This window comes from Aethalodelphis obliquidens, unplaced genomic scaffold, assembly GCF_003676395.1.
Source record: "Aethalodelphis obliquidens isolate GAN/ISIS:26980383/991018 unplaced genomic scaffold, ASM367639v1 scaffold43, whole genome shotgun sequence".
Classification (NCBI taxonomy): domain Eukaryota; kingdom Metazoa; phylum Chordata; class Mammalia; order Artiodactyla; family Delphinidae; genus Aethalodelphis; species Aethalodelphis obliquidens.
The window spans coordinates 12803746-12831432 of NW_020837987.1; the positions used below are offsets into that span (position 1 = coordinate 12803746).

The 27687-nt window shown below is 54.7% G+C and overlaps 1 protein-coding gene across 1 annotated transcript; it reads left to right on the forward strand.

Annotated features, from left to right (window-relative positions):
• The first annotated feature begins 177 nt into the window (after nucleotides 1-177).
• DHX34 (DExH-box helicase 34) lies at nucleotides 178-27520 on the forward strand. Its single transcript, XM_027079991.1, is given in 18 exon segments — nucleotides 178-267; nucleotides 3084-4066; nucleotides 6484-6795; nucleotides 8252-8506; nucleotides 11406-11508; nucleotides 12536-12753; nucleotides 15910-15957; nucleotides 15959-16085; nucleotides 17416-17609; nucleotides 18320-18421; nucleotides 20193-20435; nucleotides 20695-20868; nucleotides 21225-21342; nucleotides 22548-22654; nucleotides 24930-25211; nucleotides 25987-26163; nucleotides 26379-26517; nucleotides 27248-27520. Coding segments are annotated over 17 exon segments (3438 nt in total). The 5' UTR covers nucleotides 178-267; nucleotides 3084-3361; the 3' UTR covers nucleotides 27382-27520.
• The last annotated feature ends 167 nt before the right edge of the window (nucleotides 27521-27687 follow it).

Sequence of the window (27687 nt, forward strand, 5' to 3'; positions counted from 1 at the left end):
ACGTAGAGCAAGTCTCCACCGTCACGCCCCCACCGAACCCCTAGAGGGCGCAGCGTCACCCGAGGCTCCACCCTAAGTAAGGCGGGGCCTGAGCGTGCTGTACGCAGGCGCAGAGTGAGTCTTGGGCGCTCGCAGCTGCTCACTGGTTCGAGTCTGCAGTGGGGCGGGGCTGGGCTGTGAGGATGGCGTGCGCAGGCGCAGGACCGGTTTCGGGAGCGTGAGGGACCCTGCGGACCGGAAGTTGAGGCGTTCGAGGCGGCGAACGAGGTGAGGGGGCGGGGCGGCTGCGCAGGGTGGTGGTGGCGGCGGCCGGAGTCCGATCGGGTCCGGGAACATCTTGGGAGCGAGCTGAGGGGGGAGGGAAATCCCGAGATGAGGCAGTGTGTTGGAGGAGGCCGAGCAGCCGGGAGACACAGACCGAGGTGGAGCCTGAGCGTTCCTGAGAGAACCTGAGGGTCAGAGAGCCTGAAAGAAATGGAGGCACGGAAGGAAGCTTCGAGAAACTGAGGGACCGAGAGACAGGGAGGTTGAGAGAGGAGGGAAGCCGAAAACTGGAGAGATCGAGGGCAAGAGGCTGATGGGTCCTACCGAGAGAGGCTTAGAGGGAGTACGAGAGAAATGCGATCGCACCGGGAACTTGGGAAATGGAGGGAAACGTAGAAAGATGAGAGTGGAAACTAAGGTTGTGAGAAAAGTGTGTATATGTGTGTATGATGTATATGTATGCATATAAATATATATATGAGTGATTTAGAATAGTACCTGATACATGCGTCAGCCCTAAGTAAACGTTAGCTATTGTTAAAGCTTCAGACAACTGAGTGACAAAATTTTAGGGAGAAATGGAGAGAGATGAGAGAGTCACGATGGAGGAAGAGCGTGATGGAGAGAGACGAAAACGGAGAGTCGGAAAAAAAAAATTCAAACAGAAAATGAGACAGTCGGATGGAAAACTGAAGTAGAGTGGCGTCGAATGGAGGAAGACAGCTGGAGAGAAAATCAGACTAAAGAACAGAATCCGAATGGGAGAGCATTAGATAAATGAAAAGACATGGGACCAGGCAAGGAAAGGGAAGAGAGATGAGGGTGGTGAGCAGGATGGACCAAAAAAGACAAGAGACCTGAAGATGGAGAGCCAGACAGGAGAGAAATAGGGAAGCGGAGAAAACCTCTAAAAGCCTTAAGCCTAGGAAATACAGGCCAAGAGACCAAGAGATGGTCCGAGACACAGTTACAGAGAAACTAGTAGATCCAGGAAGTCGAAAAGGTAGTCTTAAGAGAATGGATTCCTTGAGAGTCATGAGGGTGCTCTCATTCCAGCCCACATGCAAGGACAGGCAGTTAGCAGCCTGGGAGGAACGCTCTCCTCCATCTAATTGTCCTTGTCTTCTTCTGAGAAACACTGGCTCAGCATCACAGCAGTCTTTCAAGGCCTTTTCCTTCCCTTCTAGGACAGGAATTCCCTCTGAAGGTGCCATGGCATCACGCAGCCCAGGTGTTTACCAGGAAGTGATGTGCACTCCCCACACATCCCCACACATGGCTACTGCTCCTGTGGGAAACAGCTCTGCCAGTTCACAAGTTCTTCAACTGAAACCCTCACCTGGCTCTAATAACTCCCAGGGTTGGTCTGGGTCCCTCTGAGGCTACAGAGATGGAACCTCAGAACTCTTCTGTGATGGCCCTCAGAGACTGAAGGCAGAGTAGGTGAAAGCATTGCTAATGAACCAGGGTGAATTGTGGCCATTTGAGTGTCATTTGTTTCCAGGTTGTATGCCCGTGGTTCCTCTCACTGGACTTGTATGCCAGTTACCCGTTTAGCTTCTCTGTGCCAGGCTAGGTGATAAACATTGCAGTGTTTGAGATGGGTATTGCCCCCATTTTATAGATGAAGAAAACCTCAAAGGGTTTAATTTGCCAGTGGTCACACATCTGATAAAGCTGCGATTCAAACCCAGATCTGTTTGACCATGAAGTCTTTACCGTGGAAGTCTCAGGACCCTTTTAAGATCATAAACTCTTTGAAGAATCTGAGTGATGGGCTTCGCGCCAGAAAATTGCACATACGCGGGGATGTGCTTTGTTAGTTAGGACTTACGCAGCTAAGAGTCAGAAACCAAACCTTAAGAAAAAGACATTTTCTTGTGTAGCCATGAAGTGGAGGGTTGGCGGGAACTAAGCCTCAGGCATTGAATGATGTTGCCAAGCTTCTCCCCGTCCCTCTTCCACTTCTCTCCTTGTAGTTGCTCGGTGACCATCCTTGTGTGTGCCTCACTGTGCCCACGTGCAGCCTTTTCTGTGGGATAGATTTCTAGGAAAGACTATTTAAGAGCTACTACAAACAGCTCCCTGTTTATATTGTCCTTGCTTAGCCACAGTAAATAAGCTTTTGTCTCCTAATAACATAGTGTAAATTCCAGGAAAAGGCCCTGATTGGCCCTCCTCGGGCCAATGTGTCCGCTCTTCAGACCAGTCACTGGTTAAAGGGGGAGTAGGTTACTGTGATTGGCCAGGCCTTTGTCACTTGCCCAACCAGTAGGAATTCTCTTCACTTAAAGGCAGTGGGAACCATGTGGATTCCAGGAAGGGCTGCTCTCCAAAGGAAAGTGCATACGTTTTTCTGAAAAAAAAAAGAAAAAAGAAAAAGAATTGCCGGGCAGGCAAAAACAAAACAGACATAATGCAACACTTGCAAAACTGTGCACTTGATTTCAAAGGGTTCCCAGGAGCCCTGAAACTCAGTGGACCACAACTCTCTCATGTTATCACCTCTCAGGACCACGTTCTGCTGTTGACTGGCCACATGACCTACATTCCTTCAGGTCAAACATTCCCTCCTCCGGGGATCCTTCCCTGACTCCCAAGCACAGTCAAGGAAGGCTCCCGCAACCCCTGGGCTTCCTTTATCACAGCCTCCATCTCGGGATTGTCAGAGTCTGGGGAAATGACCACCTGTGGGTACTCGGTGTGGTCCTATTCATTGCTGTCCCTCCCCCCATTCCAGTGCTTGCAAAACAGCAGGCTCTCAATAAATGTTTCTAAAAATGAATGAATGTCTTCTGTTCTCTCCCGCAAACATTCAGGGCCCGAGATCCCAGCATGAACTTGTGTCCATCCCAGAGATCACCACAGGAGTCATGAGGTGCCCTGTGTGTCACCAGCTTGACCCAGGCCGCAGGGCATTTACTCTGCCAGCACCTGCCTTGATCCTATCGCACCCCTGAGGAGGAAATTAGCTTTTTGAAGACAAAGTGCTTCCTTATTACAGGCACTGGCCTCTCACTGCAGGAGGTGAGGAATATCTGGTCTAGGTGATCAGAACTGAGGCCAGTTTTGTGACAACACCGGGATTAGCCACGGCATGCCGCCTCCCAGAACAAGGGAGGGCAGGGGTCCCCGAGACCGACCCCCGGCTCCCAGTCAGGAAGAGGACCCGGAGAAATGGGACTGGAATTGTCCAGAGACACGTCGCCTCTTCGAGGACGCCTTCTTCGGTGATGAGGATTATATCCGGCAGGGTTCTGAGGAGTGCCAGAAGTTCTGGACCTTCTTTGAACGCTTGCAGAGATTCCAGAATCTCAAGACCACCAGGAAGGACGAGAAAGACTCTAGGCATCCCAAGCACAGCATCCCGGCACTGGCCGACCTACCTCGCGCTTATGACCCACGCTACCGCATCAACCTCTCCGTCCTCAGCCCCGACACTCGGCGCTCTCGGGGGCTAGGCAGGCGCCTGGCCCCGGAGAGAGTGTCTGAGTTCCGCCAAGCCCTGTTGCACTACCTGGACTTTGGCCAGAAGCAGGCGTTTGGGCGGCTGGCCAAACTGCAGCGTGAGCGCATGGCACTGCCCATCGCCCAGTATGGGGATCGCATCCTGCAGACGCTGAAGGAGCACCAGGTGGTGGTGGTGGCAGGTGACACGGGCTGCGGCAAGTCCACTCAGGTGCCCCAGTACCTGCTGGCCGCTGGCTTCAGCCACGTGGCATGCACCCAGCCCCGGCGAATCGCCTGCATCTCACTGGCGAAGCGGGTCGGCTTTGAGAGCCTCAGTCAGTATGGCTCACAGGTGAGTGGGACAGAACAGGTTTCCAGTTTTTCCCAGTGACCTCGCGGAATAAGTTGGTTGCCCTATGGCAGTATCGTTACAAAAACCCTTACCCTTTGACCCAGCGATGATTCTTGTAGAAATTTATCTATCGATTGGCCTGGAGATGGTCCAAATGACAAAGGCACTAACATTACCCAATATAGCACCTTAACAGTCAAAAATCGGAAATGCCTCCGTGTTTATCAGTCTTTTTCTAGGCAGTCACAAAAAAAGAATGAGGATGCTTCCTACTAATGAGTTCTAGGGTTCTAATCCTGGCTCAACCACTTAAAAATTTTTGAAGTTATCATACTCTCAACACAGAAGAATGCACGTATCATACGTATATAACTCTGTGAATTTTCGTAAGTTGACTGCATTTGTGTAACTAGCATTCAGGTAAAAAAGTCAAACTTACCAGCACCCCAGAAACCTCCTCATTTCGCCTCCCAGTTACTGCCTTGAGGCCTCAAGAGTCATCACTATTCTTAGGGACAGATCGTCATTTTAGTGCTAGATTATCAGACCTGTGTTGGTGATAGAATATCACAGATTATTTTCTCCTCTTTTTGTTACTGTTTTGAAAATTTATTTATTTATTTGTTTGTTTGTTTTGGCTATGCCGGGTCTTAGTTGCAGCACGCGGGATCTTTTAGTTGCAGCATGCGGACTTCTTAGTCACAGCATGCATGCGGGATCTAGTTCCCCGACCAGGAATTGCACCGGGGCCCTCTGCATTGGGAGCGCAGAGTCTTACCCACTGGACCACCAGGGAAGTCCCTCTTTTTCTTACTTTTTATAAATGGAATCAAAAAGTATGTTCTCTTGCTCACTATTGCCAGTTATGGCCTCTGTTGCTCAATATTAGTTTTGTGAGACTCACCTATAGTATCATCATGTAGATGTACACCATTCATTCACACTGTTGTATGGTATTCCATTGTGAAGGCACCACAGATATTGGTTCCTTTTACTGTTGATGGGCATTGCGGAGAGTTCTAGTTTTAGGCTCTTGTGAATGGTACCACTACGAACATTCTATAACATGCCTTTTGGTGTGTTTTGGTACATATTGCTGTTGGGTATATATCTAATAAGGGTAGGATCACTGGGTCATACCAATACTTGTTATGGTTAATCATTTTCATTTTAGATTTTCCAGTGGGTCTGTAGTGATATCACATTTTAATTTGCATTGTGAGTTTTGTTTTGTTTTGGCTGCGTTGGGTAGTAGTTGTGGCATGCAGGATCTTTGTTGAGGCATGCAGGATCTTTCCTTGTGGTGCGCGGGCTTCTCTCTAGTTGTGGCATGCAGGTTTTTCTCTCTGTAGTTGTGGCGAGAGGGCTTAGTTGCCCTGCGGCATGTGGGATCTTAGTTACCCGACCAGGGATCGAACCCATGTCCCCTGCATTGGAAGGCAGATTCTTTACCCCTGGACCACCAGGGAAGTCCCTGCATTGTGAGTTTTAATTTTGTTTCCTTGATGACTAAGGACATTGAGTGCCTTTTCATGTATGTATTAGCCATTTGGAGATCCTCTTTTGTGAAGTGTCTGTTCAAGTCTTTTTCCCATTTCGCTTTTGTGTTTTCTGTGCTTTTGTTCTTGATTTATCTGTCTTTATAGCATCTGGCTATGAGGCCTTTGTAGGATTTATGTATTGTAAATCTTGTCTTCTATTCTGTGAGTTTCCTTTCATTTTCTGAATGGTGTCTTTTGATGATGGTGTCTTTTCATTTAAATATAATACAGTCTGTCATTTTCTTTTTATGGTTGCCACCCTTTGGCTTCTGTGTAAGGAATTTTTGCATACTTTAAGGTCATGAAGATGTTCTGTTTTTTTCTAAAAAGCTTTACATTTAGGACTGTAATTCATCTGAAATCTATGTGTGTATGATGTGAGGTAGGGGTTAAGATACATTTCGTCTCAGTAACACTTTTTAGCGATTTTACTTTGGATGACTCGTGTCTGTTTCTCCATTTCTGAGGTGAGGGTAACACTAGTGCTTATACTGTGTGGTAGTTGTGAGGATGGAGTGAGTTGACATACATAAAGATTTAAAGTAGTTCCTGGTACATAGAAAGGACTCAAAGAAGGGCTAAGCATTACTATTGTAATTAATTAGTATCATACTCAGGCTCTGTGCCAAGTGCTTTATGTGCATTAGCACATGTAATTCTCACCGCATCTAGGAGGAAGAAATACGCATCTGTGGGATGGAGTTGCCCAAGTCAACAGCACTAAGTGGCAGAGGTTGCATTTGAACCTAAGCCTGTTGGACTCCAGAATCTGATGTGGGACATTTGCTCAGATTTTCAATTTGGGGAGGGCGAGGGGCTGTGGCCCAGGCCCAGGTCCTCTCCTGACCACACGTTCCCACTGCCCCCCACTCCCAGGTCGGCTACCAGATCCGTTTTGAGAGCACACGCTCGGCGGCCACCAAGATTGTGTTCCTGACAGTGGGGCTGCTCCTGAGGCAAATCCAGCGGGAGCCCCGCCTGCCGCAGTACCAGGTCCTGATCGTGGATGAAGTCCACGAGCGGCACCTCCACAACGACTTCCTCCTGGGTATCCTCCGGCGCCTGCTGCCCCAGCGACCTGACCTCAAGGTCATCCTCATGTCAGCCACCATCAACATCTCGCTCTTTTCCAGCTACTTCGGCAGTGCCCCCGTGGTACAGGTGCCCGGGAGGCTCTTCCCCATCACGGTCAGTGCCCCCCTCGCCCCTCCCCAGACTTCCCACCTGGCCTCTGGCCACCCTGGACATGTCCCTTCTCTTCTCTTTTTCTCTGTTTCCCATCTCTTTGATTAATGATGTTCTCTCTCTCTCTCTTTTTTAAAGTTGCTGTTTTTGGAGCGTTTACAGTGTGCTGGATAGAGTGCTAAGTGCTTGTTAGAGGAGACCCCAAAATTTAAAGGCTCAAATAACATAGAAATAAATTTTTCTTATATAACCCAAGCCAGCCAGGTGTGGCTGGTCCAGGCTGATGGGCAGCTCTGTTCTACGTGGTCGTTCAGGGACCCAGGCTCCTCTTTTCTCATTGCTCTCCCATCTCACAGGGCAGGGTTTCTAGACTCAGCGCTTTGGACATTTGGGTCTGGGTAATTCTTGGCTGCCCTGTGCGTCACAGGGTGATTAGCAGTATCTCAGAAGTGGCAGAGCCAGGACTTGAATCCCACTCACAGACAGACATGTCCCTGTGCCCGATAGCTTCTGTTTGCCCTTCCAGATCTCCTTGTCCCTTCCCCACCTTCCTGTCTTCCCTGGGAGGCACAAACGGACCCCTTTCCCCTCTGCCTTCTGGTTGGCCAGTGGGAAAAGGAGAGTCAGCCCCTCCCCTGAGGTCTCCAGTGACCTGTGACCCTCACCCGAAGTCACAGCTCCTTTTCGAGATGTCTCTCCACACAGCTCTCTCCTTTATGTTTTGGTTTTTTTTTTTTTTTTTTTTTGCGGTACGCGGGCCTCTCACTGTTGTGGCCTCTCCTGTTGCGGAGCACAGGCTCCGGACACACAGGCTCAGCGGCCATGGCTCACGGGCCCAGCCGCTGCCCCGGACCGGGGCACAAACCTGTGTCCCCTGCATCGGCAGGAGGACTCTCAACCACTGCGCCACCAGGGAAGCCCTCCTTTATGGTTTTGATAACCACTACTTCCTCTTGTTTTGGGGCCCAAGAATTGATAAGAGCTCTGAGGTTCCTAGCCCCAGGAGATGCACTGTCCCTTGTGGTTTCTGGGTCTAAATGCCCATCAGTCTGTCTTCTAAGTAACCATTAGAAACAGTGAAGTTACTTTCAGAGAAGTGATTTCTAGTGTTTTAATCCCAACTCCACCCCTTAAAATTTTGTTCTTGTTGGAGTTATACTCCAGATACAAAAGAGTACCCATATCACAAGTGTACAGCTCAATTAATTTTCACAAATTAAATACCTGTATAGAGCCAGCACCCAGATTAAAAAACATGAACATTACCAGCACCCCAGAAACCTTCCAGTTACCTTGATACTTCGACCTTTTATTACATCCTCCTCAGATACCGTCTTTGAGTGTGCTGTCTGCTGCCTGACTGATCTGTGTCTTCTCTGTCAGCCTGTGGCCTCCTCGCCCCATTGCTTGGGAGCTGGAGTGACAAGGTATGCTCCTGCCTGGGGCTGTCTCCTCACAGGTTGTGTACCAGCCGCAGGAGGCCGAGCCGACAACATCCAAGTCGGAGAAGCTGGACCCGCGGCCCTTCCTCAGGGTGCTGGAGGCCATTGACAATAAGTACCCACCCGAGGAGCGGGGTGACCTCTTGGTCTTCCTCAGTGGCATGGCGGAGATCAGCGCCGTGCTCGAGGCCGCCCAGACCTACGCCAGCCACACCCAGCGCTGGGCGGTGCTGCCGCTGCACAGTGCCCTCTCTGTGGCCGACCAGGACAAGGTGGCGCATGCAGCCAGGCCACGTGGGGCAGATGGGGGTCTGGGGGGGCTGAGGGCAGCTAATGCAGGACAGATGTGACCCCACAAGCCAGGGCTGTGGGCTGCAGAGGGGCTGCTCCCATCTTTGAGTTCCTGATGAGGTGGGAGGCATTGGAGCTGAGCTTTGGAGGACAAGGAGGGTTTGGTTTTTTTTTTGTTTTTTTTTTTTTGCGGTACGCGGGCCTCTCACTGTTGTGGCCTCTCCCGTTGCGGAGCGCAGGCTCAGCGGACATGGCTCACGGGCCCAGCCGCTCTGCGGCATGTGGGATCTTCCTGGACCGGGGCGTGAACCCGTGTCCCCTGCATTGGCAGGCGGACTGTCAACCACTGCACCACCAGGGAAGCCCCAAACAAGGAGGGTTTTGAGTAGGAGAAGAGGGAGGAAGGCAGTCCAGGTTGGGGGAACCAGCTTGAGCAAAGGCCTGGAGGTGGAAACCTGAGTGGAGTGTGGGGAAAGGTGAAGAGGCTGCCTGGTTGGAATGGAAGGGTGCTGGGAGAGAGGCCTTTGGGTCACTGTCTTAGTTATTGATTGCTGTATAACAAATTACCCCCAAACCTAGCAGCACGTTTACTGTTACATGCATTATCTCACATAGTTTCTGTAGATCAGAAATCTGGGAGGAGCTTAGCTGGATGGTTCTGGCTCAGGGTCTCTCATGAGGTTGCAGTCAGATGTCAGCTGGGGATGCTCTCATCTGAAGGCTTGACTGGGGCTGGAGGATTATCTTCTCAGGTGGAGCTGGCTGTTGGCTGGGGGCCTCTCTAGGGGGCTGTTTGAGTGTCCTCATGATATGGTGGCTGGCTCTTCCCAAGAGACCAAAGTAGAAGCCACAGCATCTTTTATGACCTAGCTTTGGAAATCACAAACCATCATTTCTACAGTATCTCTTAGTGTTTTTTGGTTTTTGTTTTTAATTTCCAGATAGTAGATAGTTTTATTTTATTTATTTAATTTTAAATTTATTTATTTATTTTTGGCTGCGTTGGGTCTTCATTGCTGCGCACGGGCTTTCTCTAGCTGTGGCGAGTGGGGGCTACTGTTCGTTGCAGTGTGTGGGCTTCTCATTGTGGTGGCTTCTCGTTGTGGAGCATGGGCTGTAGGCATGTGGGCTTCAGTAGCTGTGGCTCGCGGGCTCTAGAGCACAGGCTCAGTAGTTGTGGCGCACAGGCTTAGTTGCTTCACGCCATGTGGGATCTTCCTGGACCAGGGCTCGAACCCGTGTCCCCTGCATTGGCAGGTGGTTTCTTAACCACTGCGCCACCAGGGAAGCCCTATCCCTTAGTTTTTTACCCGGTCTGCCCTGTTCAGGGGGAAGGTACTGGGTGAGGGTGTGGATCCCGGGAGTTGAGACTCCCCCAGGCTGTCCTGGAGGCTGACTACCATAGTCACCTCCAGAAGAATCCCTTCAGGTCAGACTTGGTTGTTTAGTGATTAAGGAAACAAGCTTTGAGCACCTCCTTAGTGCTCCCCTTGCTCCAAGGGGCCTCTTTGGGATACAGTGGGAGCTGAGATATGGTTCTTCCCCTCAAGCTGCTGGTCCACTGAGGGGGGATAGACAAGTAATTGACAATCCCACAAGTGGTAGAGGAGAACTCTGGATACTCTGAGAGCAGAGTCTTGGTGGATTCAGGAAAGGCTTCCTGGAGGAAGGGACTCTGTACGTGGAGACCTGAGAAAGCCCCATTCTAGGAAGGGGGTGAGGAGAAGCGTGTCCCAGCTGAAGCGTGTGGAGCACTGGTTTTGTGCTGGGCAGAGTCCTGAGCTCTGTGCACTCCTTGTCTCTAAGCTTCACAGCCGCCCTGTCTGCCAGGTCCTGTTGTCCCCATTCAATAGATACAGAAACTGAGGCGTAGGCACTTATGCAAAGTCACATAATTGGCAGAGCCAGGCTGTAGAACTTGGTAGTTTGGTACCAGAGCCCATACTCTTAACCAGAGGTTGGCAGACTTTCTGTGAAGAGGGCAGATTTTTAGTTTTTATGGGCTCGATGGTCTCTGTCGTAACTACTCTACTATTACAGGTAGAAAGCAGCTGTAGACTGACCTGGTGAGGCTGTGTTCCATTAAAACTTGATGTACAAAAACAGGTGGCAGGGTGGATTTGGCCTGCAGGCTGCAGTTGCTGACAGCCACTCTTAACCACTGTGCTTGGCTGTCTCTTGGGTCCATGAGAAGGGCTTGTGCAAAGGGCCTGGGGTGAGAGAAAGATGGGACAGCTGGGAAACTGCACTCAAAGTGGCTGGGTCCAGACTGTGAAGGGGAAGTCAGGAGAGATGGGACTGGAGAGGTGGGCAGGGTTAGACCACCAGGGACCTTGAAGACCCATTGTGGTGGTGGGCTTTGTCCTGAGGGCACTGGAGGGGGGTCATGGGAAGGTTCTGAGCAAGGTGGTGGGCAGTGCCAGTTTGTGCTTTAGCAGATCCCTCTGCTGCATGTGAAGGCTGGATGGGAGGGGATGAGACTAGAGACCAGGGAGGAAGCTGGAGCGGGATTGGGGTGGGAAAGGAGGGGCGTGGAGCAGGGCAGGGGCTCTGGGTTTGGGGAGGAGGGAGTGAATTCATGAGATGTTCAAGATGATCTGGTGTGGCAGGGTGGGTGAGAAGGGAGGGAACACCCAGGACAGCCCAGGTTCTGGTCCCGGTGATGCAGTAGATGAGGAACCATCTCTAAGATGGGGGCCCGAGTAGGGAAGGGTTCAGTAGAAGGTGCTGAGGCTGTTTTAGACATATCGCTGTGAGGTGCCCGTGGGACATCCAGGAGGCCACTGGACACATGGGTTAGTGAGTGCCGAGTTAGTTGTGCAGAGGGCCTGGGGTGAGAGAAAGACAAGGCACTGATGCCGCCTCTTCACTATACCCCAGGTGTTCGACGTGGCCCCACCTGGAGTCCGGAAGTGCATCCTCTCCACCAACATCGCTGAAACCTCAGTCACCATTGATGGGATCCGCTTTGTCGTAGATTCTGGTAAGCGCTGCCCCCCAGCTACCTCAAGGATCTGGTGAGAAGTGTGGGGTTTGGAGCTGTGCACATGTAGTGAGGGAACTCTGGACCACAGCAGGGAGGAGGTAGTGTTTAGGGCTGTGTAGCAGTGGCAGCATCTTAATCTTGCTCAGGCCTTCCTAGCTTGCTCCTGCCTCAGGGCCTTTGCACTTACTGTCGTCTCTGCAGAGAGCTGTCTCTCCCCAGATTTTTACACGGCTCACTCCCTCACCTTATTTCAGGACCTGCGCAAATGTCTCCCCATTAGAGAAGCCCACTTGTTCACTTTATCTAAGTGATCTCCTTTCACTGTCACTTCCCTTATGAGGCTTTATTTTTCTTCATAGTATGGGCATTATATTTTATATGTCTTGATCTATTTAAGATCAAGATCTGTCCATAGTATGGGCATTATATTTTATATATCTTGATCTATTTAAGATCAAGATCTGTTATTGTCTGTCTTCCCAACTAGACTGTTCTCTGGAAAGTCAGCATAGCCTAGTGGCGAGGAGGCACTGGGGCCAGCCTGCAGGTACACTGCCGGCTGTGTGACTCTCAGTGCGTCAGTTTGCTCATTTGTAAAATGGCAATCATAACAGCACCTCCCTCAGGTGTTGAGGATTAAAGACGTTAATACATTTGGGGGCTGAGGCTGGAACCTGGCACAGGGTGAATGCTCAGTAAATGTCAGCAGTTATCTTATTGTATTGAATCTGATGCCACTGACGATAAAAGATTCCATAATTTTATGTTGGATGACTGAACCTCTGAGTAAGAAAAGGCTTGAGAAAATAAATGAAAAGATAAATGAATGAGGAAACTAAAGAATACATTAACAAAATGGTAGGGTGGGGCCAAGAGTAAGCTCTCAGTTAGTGTTACTGGAACAAAGGAGTAAGTGAGGGTGTCAGTGAGTGAACGGCTGGGTAGAGGGCCAGGCACATGGAGGGCCCACATGGCTCCTGCACACACATTCCCTTCCCTCCCTGCTACCCTCCTGCCCACCCAGGGAAGGTGAAGGAGATGAGCTATGACCCGCAGGCCAAACTGCAGCGGCTGCAGGAGTTCTGGATCAGTCAGGCCAGTGCTGAGCAGCGTAAGGGCCGGGCGGGCCGCACGGGCCCTGGTGTCTGCTTCCGCCTCTATGCCGAATCGGACTACGATGCCTTCGCCCCCTACCCTGTCCCGGAGATTCGGAGGGTCGCCCTGGATGCACTGGTGCTGCAGGTGAGGCAGGGGCTGGTAGGGGACTGCATCCTGAGTGCTGGTGCCAGAGAGGAACCCAGGAGGCATTTAGACATGGTTTCAGGGTCAGGAAGGGCAGGGCTGGCCAGGCCACTGAGTGGAACTCATTCCTTCCAAATGTCAGATCCCGTATTGAGGGGAGAACTGTTCCCCCAAATCCACAGGGTCATGGGAAGAACCTTGTGACTCAGTCACAATGCTTTCAGCTGTAACAGAAAACCCATCAAGAAGTGGCTTTTAAAACCAGGGTTTTGGGCTTCCCTGGTGGCGCAGTGGTTAAGAATCTGCCTGCCAATGCAGGAGACATGGGTTCGAGCCCTGGTCCAGGAAGATCCCATGTACCGTGGAGCAACTAAGCCCGTAAGCCACAACTACTGAGCCCGTATGCCACAACTACTGAAACTTGTGCCCCTAGAGCCTGTGCTCCGCAACAAGAGAAGCCACTGCAGTGAGAAGCCCTCGCACCATAACGAAGAGTAGCCCCCGCTCGCTGCAACTAGAGAAAAGCCCGCGCACAGCAACAAAGACCCAACACAGCCAAAAATAAATAAATAAATTTATTAAAACGAAAACAAACCAAAAAAAATGGGATTTCTCAGTACATTTTATGTCATGGCTTAGACGTCATTTGCTTAGATTAGGCTGCTGTGACAAATAGACCCACTCACATAACAGCCAACACAGCAGAACGTTAGTCCTTGGGTTGGTGGGCAGCTTCCTTTATTCAGAGACCTGGGCCTTTTTCCTCTCACGGCTCCATCATCTCCCTGGGGCGTCTTCATCATGTGTGTCAGCCAGCGATGGGCAGAGAGCGTGGGACTTACGTTTGGGAGGGTGTGAGGGCCAGGTCCACAGTGTACTTCCCTTCCCCTCACCCTGGCGAGAGCTCGGTTCTGTGGCCACACCTCACTGCAGGGGAGGCTGGGAAGTGTAGTCTCTGTGCTCAGGAAGAAGCAGAAATTGAAAATGGGGAACAGCAGGTGGCATCTGCCTCAGGCTCACACGTGCCCAGGTGAGAGAGAGGCATGAACCAGCCCCCTTTCCTATGGGTGATGCACACTCATTGTTTCTATCCATTTGATTTCCTTTTAAAAAAATGCCAGTTGCGACCCATGTCATGGAGTTCCTGACTCACATAACCTGCTGTTTGAAAAATGCTGACTTGAACAACACAGAAAACGTACTGTTTCACGTAACAGGAAACCTTGAGATAGGGAAATTCCAGGCTTGGTTATTTATTTATCTATCTATCTATATCTATATCTATATCTATATTTTTGGTTGTGCCAGGTCTTAGTTGCAGCACTTGGGATGTTTTTTTAGTCACGGCATGGGAGATCTAGTTCCCCGACCAGGGATTGAACCTGGGCCCCCTGCACTGGGAGCGTGGAGTCTTACCCACTGGACCACCAGGGAAGTCCCCAGGCTTGGTTATTTAAATAGAATGGTGATGTCATAAAGGAACAGGGTTTTTTTCTAGCTTTCCAGCCTCAGCTTATCAGCAGCTGTCCTAATAACGATGATGATGATGATGATAAAAAGCACTTACCTCGTACTTCCGGGGTGCTAGCTCTGTTCTAGTGCCTGAGTTACGTATATAAGTTTTGCTCCTCACACAATCTCTGTAGTAGGTAAACTTATTCCAATTTATGGATGAGAAACAGGATGCAGAGAGGTTACGTAGCTTGATCCATGTGGTTTGGCTGGCAAGTGGCAGAGCCCGGCTTCCATCTGAGGCTGTCAGGCTCCAGAGTGTGCCTCATGAATGCCACCTGGCTCTGGTAGCCACGGGCAGCACCTCCTCCTCCTTTACTGTCTGGCTGCAGAGGCGATGAACTGCCCCTCTTTGTGGGTCTCATTTTTTTTTTTTTGGCCGCGCCGAGCAGCTTCCAGGATCTTACTTCCCCAAGCAGGGATTGAAGCCAGGCCCCCGGCAGTGAAAGTGCAGAGTCCCAACCACTGGCCTGCCAGGGACTTCCCAGTTTGTGGGTCTCATTTTTAAGGCCGTGGGAACCTTTTCCAGAAGCCCCCTGGCTGGTCTCCCATCCTGTCTTGTCAGCAGAACTAGGTCACGTGTTCACTCTGTGACCTGTAATTGTCCGGGGTGGCGGGGTGGCATTGCCCAACTGGATCAGAGCAGTGATTCGCAGTCTCAGCTACACTTTGGAATCACGAGAGTGCTTAAAAAAACAAAAAACAGCCGTGCCCTACCCCTCACCCAGAGCTTCTCATTGAAAGGTCTTTTAATGAGTATTAGTGATCTCCCAGACAACACCATAGCTTAGTGAGCAGGGAGGAAGGTGGTACCACTGGCTGCTGGGTGGATGCCAGAACCTCTGGTGCCCTCCAGATCAGGCCCAGGAGAGCAGGTCACCTTACCCAGAGACTTTGGCGGATCCCCTAGTCTCTCTGAGCCTTGTTCTCACTCTCTCATGGTCATGGGAGCCACCATGCCAGCCCTTCCTTCATCCACTCACCAGGGAGGTGCCGTTTCCCTATGCCATGCCAGGCCTGGTGATGATACATGTTTCACTGCTTTCTCCCTGTGACCTGCTACCCCTCTGGGCCTTTGAATCAGTCGGGATGCTTTGGTCAAAAGTGAGAGAAACCCAACTCAAACTGTTGTTAGCAGAAAAGGGGCTTTTATGGATTTGTGTGTCCATGTTGGGGGGAGGTCTAGCTTAGGAAAAATTAAGGATTTCTCCATCTGCTGTGAATGGGCTAATTTCCAGGCAGTGGAAAAACTAACCACAACAGCTCTGGGCTTCCATCCTGGCCCCTCACAACCAGAGAGGATGCTGGAGCTTCTCTCTCTCAGCTCCAGTCCGCAAAGTCCCAGGGAAGGATTCTGAATGGCCCAGCTCAGGTCATGTGCTCATTCCTTAGTCAGTTGCTCTGACCAGGGGCTGAGAAACCTCAGTTGGTCCAGCTTAGATCGTCTGCTCGCTCCATGGCCAGGGTGTGGAGAAGAGCTGCTAGGCAGACAGACAGATACTGGCCCTCCTTCCCTGCTTCTGTACAATGAACCTTGACATTGGGCATTTTAACGTATCACAAGTTTGTGATCCCTGAGTCCCCCGGTGTTCCACAGTGGCTCATGTGTTCCCCGTTCCTGACAGGGTTTGGTTCTCATTCCAGATGAAGGGCATGAGTGTGGGGGACCCCCGAACCTTTCCCTTCATCGAGCCCCCCCCCACCAACCAGCTTGGAAACGGCCATCCGCTACCTCCGGGACCAGGGGGCCCTGGACAGCTCAGAGGCCCTCACCCCCATTGGGTCCCTGCTGGCCCAGCTGCCTGTGGACGTCGTGATTGGTGAGGACCCCCCCTTGGGGTGATCACATAGGGTCCTGGGAATGGGTGTGGGACACCGCTTGCTCTGAGTGCCCCGGGGTCGAGTCTGGTCCTTCTCTGGGCCCTGTCCATTCATTCTCAGGTCCTCTGTGTCGGGTCCTGTTCTAGCGCCAGGGATACAGCAGTAAACAAAACAGACATTTCCCTCCTCTGCACAGCCTGTCCCCAGCTCCACGTGGTACCCCCTCTATTGTGGTTGGATGTCAAAACCGCCTGCCTCTTCCTCTTGCCCATCCTGAGTCACCCCTGCCCCTGCCGAGGAACTTGCTGACCGAGGCATATTTGTCTTGCCCAATTCTCCTGACTTGAGACATTCTGTGTCTACCAACAACCCACGGCCCAGAGAATATTGCTCGCTGAGTTCTACCACCTGGGGCACCACTTCCCAGGGGAGCTTTCTGCCTGCGTCAATGTCGTTAAAGTCCCCATCATTGCAACACGCTGGAGCGTCAGTACGGGCAGCAGCCTGGATACCACCAACCCTGAGGGCCACCCACAGCCATGGAAATGGTTATTTTTGTTTATTTTAGAAGGAAACAGGGCTAGTGCAAGGAGAATCAGATCTGAGAAGAAAGAGAACAGTCTGTGAGCATTTGCTTTGCGTCAGTGGAAGACTTTGTGGCCCTTATTTCATCTTCACCTGGTGAGGGGAGGGCCTCTGGGCGCTCCTGTTGTACAGTTGAGGAAAACGAGGCTCAGAGAAAGGCTGTCACTCGCTCGCCAGGGAGGCACGCCCCAGCCAGGCTGGCACCGTGGGTCCCCAGGCCCTGCGGAGCAGGCGACACAGATGATGCAGTGCTGGGCAGTTCTGGGCCCCGGTGGCTCAGCTACCGTTCTTCCACTGTGCCAGGTGGAGCTCCCAGTGCTTCCCAGGTGAAGCACAGTTCATCCTCACAGCAGGTAGATGCTGCAGTTAACCCATTTCACAGATGGGGAAACAGAGGCACAGAGGGGAGGAGGGACTTGCCTGAGGTGACGGAGCTAAGGGGTTCTGGGACAGCCTTGTTTTACTGCCCTACTTTATCTTATGAGGCTACATGTGTAACAGGAACTTTCTGGAAAGGTAGGCAAGGGGAACAGTGAGGGTGAGTCAGATGTGTGACATGCAGGCCACTGACCTTGGGGCAGGTGGAAACAGTCTTCCATCACATTGGGATCCGATTCTGGGTTTGATTCTGTCCCTCTGGCTCCCGAGGCCCTTTGTGGGTGAGGTGGAGGGTGGGTCAGGGGCCCCAGAGGGCTGGGGACGCTGTCAGGCGCCCAGGAGGCTCAGCGCAGTGTCTGCCCCCAGGGAAGATGCTGATCCTGGGCTCCATGTTCCACCTGGCGGAGCCTGTGCTCACCATCGCCGCCGCCCTCAGCGTCCAGTCGCCCTTCACCCGCGGCGCCCAGAGCAACCCCGAGTGTGTGGCGGCGCGGCGACCCCTGGAGAGTGACCAGGGTGACCCCTTCACGCTCTTCAACGTCTTCAACACCTGGGTGCAGGTGAGGTTGACAGCAGGGTGCCCCGTCTGGCTGTCGTTCTGCACGGGGCCAGGGCCTCCCTGAGGCTGTGGCTCCTCCTTGTGCCCCCACTGCCACCCCAGGGACGACCACTGAGCCCTCCGCAGGCCGGGCCTGTCTGGGGAGGACCCTGACTCCACCATTCATGGGACCAGCACGTGCAGAGGCCCCCGCCTGAGGGGGAGCCTGAGGTTTCTAAAGCACTGACGAAAGCCAGTGCCATCTGGAGAAAGTTCAGATGCCTTAGGCTGGGGGCTATATCTTGAGCACACGTTCCCTGACCGGGCCGGGTCCTGTTCTGGGCAGTGCTGGGGACCCAGTGGTGACTAAAACTACCTGGCCCGGCCCTCCTGGGGCTCCCAGCTCAGTGCAGGAGAGAGACTGTCCCTGGACAGTGACCAGCCAGAATGGGCTGTGATGGGGAGTCCAAAGGGGCTGGGAGAGCCCAGGGAGGGTGTCTGACCCCATGTGGTGTCTGGGAGGGCTTCCTGTAGGAGGGGGCAGTGGGGCTGAGACCTGGAAGAAGGAGGAGAGCAGGTGGTGCTGAGGGAGGGCCGGCAGGCCTGCCTGCCATCCTCGCAGAGGCTGGTGTTTGGGCTCACACTGGGTTCGTCTGGGCAGTGGGTCGGCACCCCCATCCCTCCTCCCAGCTGGCCAGGCCCTGACCCTCTGGTGGCCGGACCTCCACCCAGGTGAAATCTGAACGGAGCAGAAACTCTCGCAGGTGGTGCCGCCACCGGGGCATAGAGGAGCATCGGCTGTATGAGATGGCCAACCTGCGGCGCCAGTTCAAGGTGAGGCCCGGGAGGAGGGGTGAGGGCCGGCCTGCCCAGGCAGACAGGGCCAGGAACAGACCTGGCGAGCGGGGGTGGGGGGCGCTGGAGTGGGGTGTGCATGACACCTTCTGCGGCACGGCTTCCCATCCTCTGACAGTCATCAGAGTCCCACCCTACACCCGCCTCCCCTACCGTCACATCACCAGGTGTGGAGTGCGGCCCGGGCAAAGGAGTAGAGATCCAGGAGGGTTTCCTGGAGGGGTGGACAGGGTCACAAGCCGCATCCTCACAAAAAGCCGCCTTCTCTGGAGTGGGGGAGCCGAGCTGGCCGAGTGCCAGCAGGCCTCACGGGGCACCAGATTTGGAGCCGGACATCCCAGCAGTGAATCTGAGCTCTGCCGCTTGCTAGCAGTGCAACCCTGGGGGAGTTACTGGGCCTCTCGGGGCCTCAGCTTCTCACTCTGAAAACAGGGAGGCCAAAAATAGCCCCTGCCTCCCAGCGTTCCCATGAAGATTAAATGAGTTAATACACCTAGAGCATTTAGAAGGGCCCGACACCCAGGTGTTCCCATACAAGTGTTTGCAGTTTTCATCGTCATTATGAGGATGTGGTTCGGGCTTCCCTGGTGGCGCAGTGGTTGAGAGTCTGCCTGCCGATGCAGGGGCACGGGTTCGTGCCCCGGTCCAGGAAGATCCCAGACCGCGGAGCGGCTGCGCCCGTGAGCCATGGCCGCTGAGCCTGCGCATCCGGAGCCTGTGCTCCGCAACGGGAGAGGCCACAACAGTAAGAGGCCCGCGTACCGCAAAAAAAAAAAAAAAAAAAGGAAAAGAGGATGTGGTTCCACAGCTTGCTTGTGTTGTTAATATTCCACGGGCCTCTTTCCATTCGAGCACAAAAAGATCCGGTGCCGAGTACTTCTCCGCGGTCGTGTAGCGTGCCACGGAGCGAAAATAAAAGAGCCCCTGGGGTAACCGTTCCTCTCGGCTGCGGGAGGGCAGATTGCGGCCCAGAGTGGACGGTCAGCGCCAAGGCCTCCCACACTATCACGGGGGCTCCATGTTGGGGACCACCAACATCCCAGCTGTTCTCGGCATCTCTCAACATGTCTGACTTTCTAAAGAGCGACGGTCCAACCTTTGTTGAGCCCCAGATGCTGAGAAACTAATGAAAAGTGTGGGTCCTTTTCTCTCTCTCACTCTGAGTCACATATGATATCCTATCTCTCCTCGTTGGTCGGGGCTCGATGAGAAACAGAAGGTCCGATGCAGTAGGTCCCTGGGAGACTGTTTCCAAAGGCGTGGGCAGTAGGTCTCTAATGTGCATTGGAATCACAGGGAGGGTCCGTGCTATCCAGATTCCTGAGATTCTGATTCAGTCATTCTGGGATGGGGCCCAGGTCTTGGCATTTCTGAGCGTACCCGGAGCCTGGTGACGACTGTGTGCAGAGGAGGCCCCCGGGGAGGACCCTGGGTGGTGATGGCCCGGCCTCCTCTCCTCCCTCCTGGCGGCTGGCCCAGGTGTTCCGTTGGCCGATGACAGAGACGGCTCTTTCCTGGAGCAGTCGTGTGCCCGGCACCGTGCAAAGAGTTGTTCTCATACAGCCCCTTTCAGCCCTAACAGCCCTAGCAGGGAGGCCCCAGGAAGGTCCCTGTTCTTCATTTGAGGAAAAGTGTGGCTCTAAGGGTGAGGTCTTGTGCCACCAGCAGCAGGCCCCAGACCGGAACGTGCTGCATCCAGAGCACGCTTGGCCTGCCCCGCGTCCCTCACTCGGGCCCCACCCGCCCCCAGGAGCTGTTGGAAGACCACGGGTTGCTGGCCAGGGCCCAGGCTTCGAAGCCGGGGGACAGCTACAGTCGGCTACGGCAGCGTCGGGAGCGCCAGGCGCTCTACCAGCTGAAGCGCCAGCATGAGCAGGGCCAGGGACGCAGGCGCAAGGTGCTGCGGCTCCAGGAGGACCAGGACGGCTGCTCCAGCGATGAGGACCGGAGCGGCGCAGCCACCCAGGGGGGCGGCGACAACGTGGACATCCAGGTGAGGCGCCGTGGGGCTGACTGGCGCCTGGGGTGGGTGGGGATGGAGTTGATCAGAGCGGGGATGTGGGCTGCCCTGGGGTCTTATGGGACATGGCCTTGCTCTGGGGTCTGAGAGGACACAGCCCTGCCCTCATTCAGTAGGCAGGTTTCCATGGACAGGAGTCTACAGAAACCCTTGGATCCACAGATTCCAGTACAAGCCCCTGGGGTAGTGGGGAGGGCCCTCAGGAACCCACCTTCCCCCGTGTTGCCACCAGGATGTGAAGTTTAAGCTCCGGCACAACCTGGAACAGCTGCAGGCGGCCGCCAGCTCAGCCCAGGCCCTGACTCGGGACCAGATGGCCCTGCTCAAGCTGGTGCTGGGCCGGGGCCTCTACCCACAGCTTGCCATCCCGGACCCGTTCAACAGTGGCCGCAAGGACTCGGACCAGGTGGGTCTCCTTCCCTCTCCCCGTCCCTGTGTGTGTTCTGTCGTCTGTCACCCCTTCCCAGCACCTGCTCTGTGCTGGGGATACAGCAGTGACTGAAACAGCCCTGGCCATGCCCTTGTGGGGCTGCAGTCTAGTGGCGGGGGCAGGGGATAGACTCCCCAGACAGATGACCAGAGTGGTTGGGGTCGGGATGGGGACCCAGGGGCTGAGGGGGACCTGATTAGCCTTGGAGGAGGTCAGAGAGGGCTTCCTGGAGGAGGAGCCTTCTGAGTTGAGATGAGGAGGAGGGAACCTGGCAGCGGGAAGAGCAAGTCTGAGGGCCTCTGTCACCCAGCGCCCGCCTTCGGCTTCTCCAGATCTTCCACACCGAGACCAAGCAGGGCGCCGTGCTGCACCCCACCTGCATCTTCGCCAACAGCCCTGAGGTGCTGCACACACAGGAACAGGAGGCCAGGGGCGGCGATGGGAGCCGAGGTACCATGACCCCAGGCGGGGGTTGGGGGAAGCCCTCCATCGGGGACGTGAGGGGCAGGACAGTGACCTCAGGGTGCCCCTCGCCGTCTGGGGTTACCTCCTCGCTCCTCCCCACACTCTGCCTTCTCTGGGACTGCTGACGTGGGACCTGCAGGTCCCAAGAGCCAGACCTGGCTGGTGGCCTTGGCAAGTCCACCCCTTGCTGAGCCTCGCCCTCCCCATGAGGTGCTGGCTGCCCCGAGCCCCGAGCCCGTCCCAAGGCCTGAGGTTTTAGCAATTAGAGCAGCGCCTGCCAGGAGACCTGTCCCGGGACCCCCGTGAACTTCAGGGCTTGGTCCTGCCTGGGGGGCTCCCCCAGCCCCAGCGTTCAGGCAGTTGGATTCGGTCTACCTTCTAGTGGGATCCAGGCCACAAAAGTCGCTTCAGCTGAGGCTGCACTCAGGCCAGGCCAGTCCCACCAGGGTGCCCTTCCCCAGGTGCAGGCCCTGCCCTCAGGAGCGGGCTTCACGTCTGCAACGTGAAGGTCTAGCTGTGTGCTCTGCCTGAGCGCTGAGACACACAGCTCATCCTTCTGTTTGTAAAGAAGTAACATACTGCACTAAAATGGCAAACGGTAATCCCCAAAGGCGCGGGTTATGATTTTAAATACCAAAGATAGAATTTGAAGTTTTCTCTCTAATCTTCAAGTGCTGCAAGTTCCAAGTGAATTTACCCTCTTCCTATTACATTGTTTTACTCCTTTTTGGAAACATTTTGTAAGTTCCAGGCATTCTGCAAGTAGAGAGTGTGTGAGGAAGCCTCCGTGTTCTTGCCTAGCTGTAGCTGTCACCATTTTTCCATCCTTGTTTATTCTGTCCCCTTGATTTTTTTTTCTTTTTGCTGGAGCATGTTAAAGCAGGTCCCAGACATCTTACCAGTTAGTAATAATAATAAAAATCATATTCATAAGGATTGGTTTTTTGCATCACCACAATGCTGTCGTCACCCTTAACAAAATTAACAATAGTTCTTAGTGTCACTGCATAGCCAAAATCACATCCAGCCCGGCAGAGTAGTTAAGAATAAGCCACAGGCATTTCACCGTGACACACGTGAGCACGTTCTTTGTGTGGACGTGTGAATGGCCCGGGTGGGACAGGCAGCCACTGGGGGATGACGGGTGTGGGGTGTGGCGGGGAGCTGAGCTGTCCCCTCGACCCTTCCAGATGACAAGGACAAGATGAGCAGCAGGCACCAGCTCCTCACCTTCGTCTCCCTGCTGGAGACCAACAAACCGTACCTGGTGAACTGTGTCCGCATCCCCGCTCTGCAGGTGGGTCCTCGCCCCAGCCTCCCTGCCTCCCAACTCCCCGTGCCATGGCTGTGTCCCAGGGCAGTGGGCCCCAGGTGGGCCTGGAGGAGCTGCCCTCCCCCAGGCTGACTGCTGTCATTCATGACTCACGGAGTGCCTGCCGGGTGCCAGGACCTCTGGAAGGTGCACAGGGCAAGAGCCGGTTCCTGCTCCCCAGGAGCTCACATCTGGTGGGGGGAGGGCGGGCAGGAGCACTAAACGCAGTGCGGCACTAACTGATAGGGTAGAGGGCGATAAGCGTTTGGGGAAAATAAAAAGAACGGGTGAGGGCATGGGGGGGGGGGGGGTGGGGGGGCAGGGGAGGGGAGAGGTTCTAGTATAGAATTAGGCGATCCGGGTGGGCCTTATTGAGAAGGTGCAGTCAAGTAAAGACCTGAGGGAGGGAGGAAGCCATAGGGATCTCTGCGGGAAGAGTGTCCTGGGCAGAGCGAAGAGCAAGTGCAAAGGCCCTGAGGCACCACGTGCCTGGTGTGGACAGGGAACAGCTGGAGCAGAGTCAGTGACGGGGAGCATGGCTGGAGAAGAGGTCAGGGAGGCAGGTGAGACTGGATCCCCCTCCCCCCCACCACCAGAGGGTTCTGAGCAGAGCCGGGACAGGGTCTGACACGGGGCAGAGGCCAGGAGCCCAGCAAGGAGGCGACTGAGGTCGTAGGGCAGAAGCGGATGGTGCTGGAGGCTGAGAACGTGCTCAGATTGCAGATATACGTGCGTATGTGTGTCTGCAGCCAGGAAGGGGGGTTCCTGACAGCAGTAGCTGCCACACCTGTGTGCCCACTGTGGCCACCCTGCGGTTCCAGGCCTGGCCACAAGTCTCGCTTTATAGGGGAGAAGATGGGGCTGGGTGCAGGGGGCAGTGAGGAGGAGGGCGTGTCCCTTGACTAAGCCACACAGTGAGCAAGTGGCTGAGCCTGAACTCAGGGTCACAGGCCACACCTGAGGCCTCCCCCCATCAGGTGGGTGTCCCCGTTACCCCGACCCCCTCGCTTCCATCCCAGGGAACATAGAGGGAAGAGAGAAACCCTTCCTAGAGCCCTGGGAGATGTTGTTGACGCTGATTTCCACTGGCACCAAGAAAGCGAACTCTGATCTGCTCCGTTATGTCTTCGTTCAAACATGTACTGAGTGGCCACCTGGCACCAGCCGCCAAGTGCTCTTCCGGGTGCTGGGAATGCGGTCGTGATCAGAATGGACAAGATTCCCTGTGTTCGCGGGGCTCATGTATGAGTGGGGGAGGCAGATGGCAAAGAGAAGCACAAATGTAAGAGACCACACCAGATGCTGTACCAGTGCCGGAGGAGGAATGAAGTGGGGTGAGGGCCGGAGTGCTGGTGGTCAGCAGGACCTCGGGACAGAAACACGGCTTTGCTGGCTGAGATGCTGCCTGATACTCAATCCCCCCCGCCCTGCCCCTGCCCCGTAGTTTCTGACGATGGAGACTTTCAAACGTGCACAAGAGTAGAATAGCACACTGGACTCTCATGTTCTATCACCAGCCCCGCAGACCCTCAGCCCGCGGCGAGCCCTGCCCTGTCCACTCACCCCCGCCCCATCCCACAGGATTTTCCCCAGAGAAAAGTTGAAAGAAGTGTAGAGGGAACACTCAATATTCCCACTCCCCAGTCCTGCAGCTAACATTCGGTCTTTGCTTTATCACCTCTCCACTCGTCAGTCTATTTTAACAGGTGGGCTTTCCTTTGAATTTCTTGATGCATTTTAAAGTAAGTTGCTGACATCAGTACCCTTCACCTGTAAGCACTCCAGCACGCTTCCTGTTAACTAACATTCAGTGTTTGTTTATATATTCTGAGATAAAAGGTATAGAGAGTGACACGTACACATATTAAGCACACCATCTGACAAGGTTGACAAAGACACACACGTGTAGCCCCAACCCTAGGAAGACAGAGACGGCCACTGGCCTCCAGCGCAGGCGGTGACTCCCCTGCCCCTGACTTCTTGGAACCTGCTCTGTATTTTACTCTTTAGTCTTCATTAGTCTCTTTCTCCGAGTAGAATTTCAGTTCCGTGGGGCGAGGACTGAGTCCATCTTGTTCACGTTGTGTCTCTGGCACCCGGAAGAGTGTCTGGCACAGAGTAGGCGTGTGGTCAGTATTTGTTGCAGGGCTGGGTGGGTGGGTGAGTGGGGGGTGGGCAGGAGCCCAGCCAGGCGGGGGGCCTCTCTGCGATGGCATCCTCCCCCTCCCGCCACTGCCTGTCCCCGCCCCTTCTCTTCCAGTCCCTCCTGCTGTTCAGCCGGTCCCTGGACACCAGTGGTGACTGTTGCCGTCTGGTGGCCGATGGCTGGCTGGAGCTCCAGCTCGTGGACAGTGAGAGCGCTGTCCGGCTCCTGGCGGCTTCCCTGCGGCTCCGGGCCCACTGGGAAAGTGCCCTGGACCGGCAGCTGGCCCACCAGGCCCGGTGGCGGCTGGAGGACAAAGACGACGAGGAGACGGACCCAGTCAACCGCAAGGAGGTGGCAGCCCTGAGCAGGGAGCTGCTGCAGTTCACGGCGTCCAAGGTACCCGCCTCCTGGGCACCTGCACCCCCTTGGCCAGAGGGGCCATCAGCCATAGGGATGAAAGCTCTGGAAGGCCTGGCTTCCAGCTCATCAATATGCACACATTTGGGGGTTTTCAAACCAGAGAGGTTGATGACAAGCCCAGCGTCACACAGCTGGTAAGGGGGGAGCCAGGGTTTGACCCCAGGAGCCATGCCATTAACCCCTGCGGCCCTCATTCAACAGATGTTTATGAATACATGCTGCATGTGTGGTGCAGGTTACCCCTCGTTAGCAGTTAAGGGCGTGCAGGGTGTGAGAGGGAAGCTGTAAGGTATCTGTCTATTCGTGGAGGACAGATGGGAAGAATTCAGACGGAGCAGATTTGAAACTGATCCCCCACCTCTTTAAGTGGCGGGGGGTTGAGAATTGCTCCTGAGTCTATTGCTATTACACGTGGATGGGGTGCGACCCAGTGGACCAGGGAAAGGGGAACAGGCTGACGTGCTGGAGGAGAAGGGGCAAGGTGGCCAGACTTGAAGGTCAGACTTAAGGTCTGGATGTGTTTCCAGCAGTCATAAGGAGAGAAGGGCTCTGGGGAAGGCAGGTGAGATGGGGGATGGGGCATCAGGGAATGTTCTAGACAAGCCTGTGGTCATGAGTATCTGAAACCGTGTTGCAATTAGCCCCCATAACTGAGAAGCCCAGGGGTGGACTTTCGGCACGGCTGGATCCAGGTGCTCCGATCATGTCTGCCTGAGTCTCTCTCCCCTATTTACTGTCTCTCTTTGTTCAGGTTTCCTACAGCCTCCGGCGGCTCACAGGGCTGGAAATCCAGAACCTCTATGTGGGACCCCAGACCATCACTGCTGCCCCCAGCCTCCCTGGCCTCTTTGGCTGCTCTACCCCGTCCCCCCATCCCACCAAAGGGGGCTACGCAGTCACTGACTTCCTCACCTACAGCTGCCTCACGGTGAGCACGGACCCCACCTTGGCCCCTCATCCTCCTGCCCCTGAAAATGCGACATCAGTGATTCCCCCCACCATCTGCCCCCAACCGCACTCCAGCTTAGTCCAGGGATGCAGTTTCAGAAAGGGGCCTGCCAGCCCCGAGGGGTTCTGGGAAGGTCCCAGGCTGGCGGCGGGGGGCGGGGGGGAGCCAGGCCTGACACAGCCTGCCTGTCGCAGAGCGACGCGGACCTGTACAGCGACTGTCTCCGCACCTTCTGGACCTGCCCCCACTGCGACCTGCACATGCCCTTCACGCCCTTGGAGCGCATCGCCCACGAGAGCACCTGCCCCGAGGCCCCACAGGACGGTCCCCCAGGTGAGGCTGGGGCTGTGGCGGCCGGGGCGCCTGTGTTTGCCCAGCTGTCTGTCCAGCCTGTGGTTGTTGACTGTGCGTCTGGGCACTTGCTCGACACTCTGGGGACTCACGACCTCAGCCGTCTGCCCTGGCTGGGGCCACGTGCAGACTCCGTCACAAGGACCCAGAGCCCGGGACCAGGAGGCCCTGCAGCCACCTCATTCTCAGGTCGTGGTGTCTGTCTCTCTTTGGTCTCTGTGTCTCCGCCTGTCCGGTTGGCCTCTGTGTTCCTGTCTGTTTCTCTGTCTCTCTCTTGCCGTGTCTCTTGTTCTTTCCTCTGTCCCACAGCTCTCTCTGCCTTGGCCACGTCCATCCTGTTGTCAGCCAGGGGACGCTGCAGTGGGCAGGCCCGGGCACAGAGTCTTCTGCGGTGCCCCATGCACCACCCGCTGGTGCTTGCTGGGGAGATGGCTGTAGGGCCCCGTGGTCCCACCCCAGGGCTCTGTTTGTCTCTTTCCGTCTCTGTGTCTCTGCTTGTGTCTTTCTCTGTGTCCCTTTCACCCCCTGGAACACAGAGTAAAGACTCGCCTCTGTGTGTGTATTGATCAAGGAGGGCTTCCTGGAGGACACAGAGCTGGAGTCCCCAGAGGCCAGGAGAGAGCCTAACCCCGCCAGCTTTCTGGGATTTGGGTGGGGGTGAGAGCATGCAATGGAGCGTCCCCCTCACAGCCTCCCATCTCCTCTCCCTTAGGGGCTGAGGAGGCTGCCCCCGAGCCCCTCCAGAAGGCATCCGCCCTGCAGAGGCCCTACCACTGCGAGGCCTGCCAGAAGGACTTTCTGTTCACACCCACGGAGGTGCTGCGGCACAGGAGGCAGCATGTGTGAGCCCAGCCTGTCCTGGACCAGGACCAGGGCCAGGGCCAGGGCTCCCGCCCAAGCCCCCAGCCTAGACGCGGAGCTGTGGTCTGGACCCAGCCCCGCTGGGAGGGAGCATAAATATGTGAATAAAGTCTCACCGATGGAACTTCCCTGGTGGCGCAGTGGTTAAGAATCCGCCTGCTGGGCTTCCCTGGTGGCGCAGTGGTTGAGAGTCCACCTGCCGATGCAGGGGACATGGTTTCGTGCCCCAGTCTGGGAAGATCCCACATGCCGCGGAGTGGCTGAGCCCGTGAGCCATGGCCGCTGAGCCCG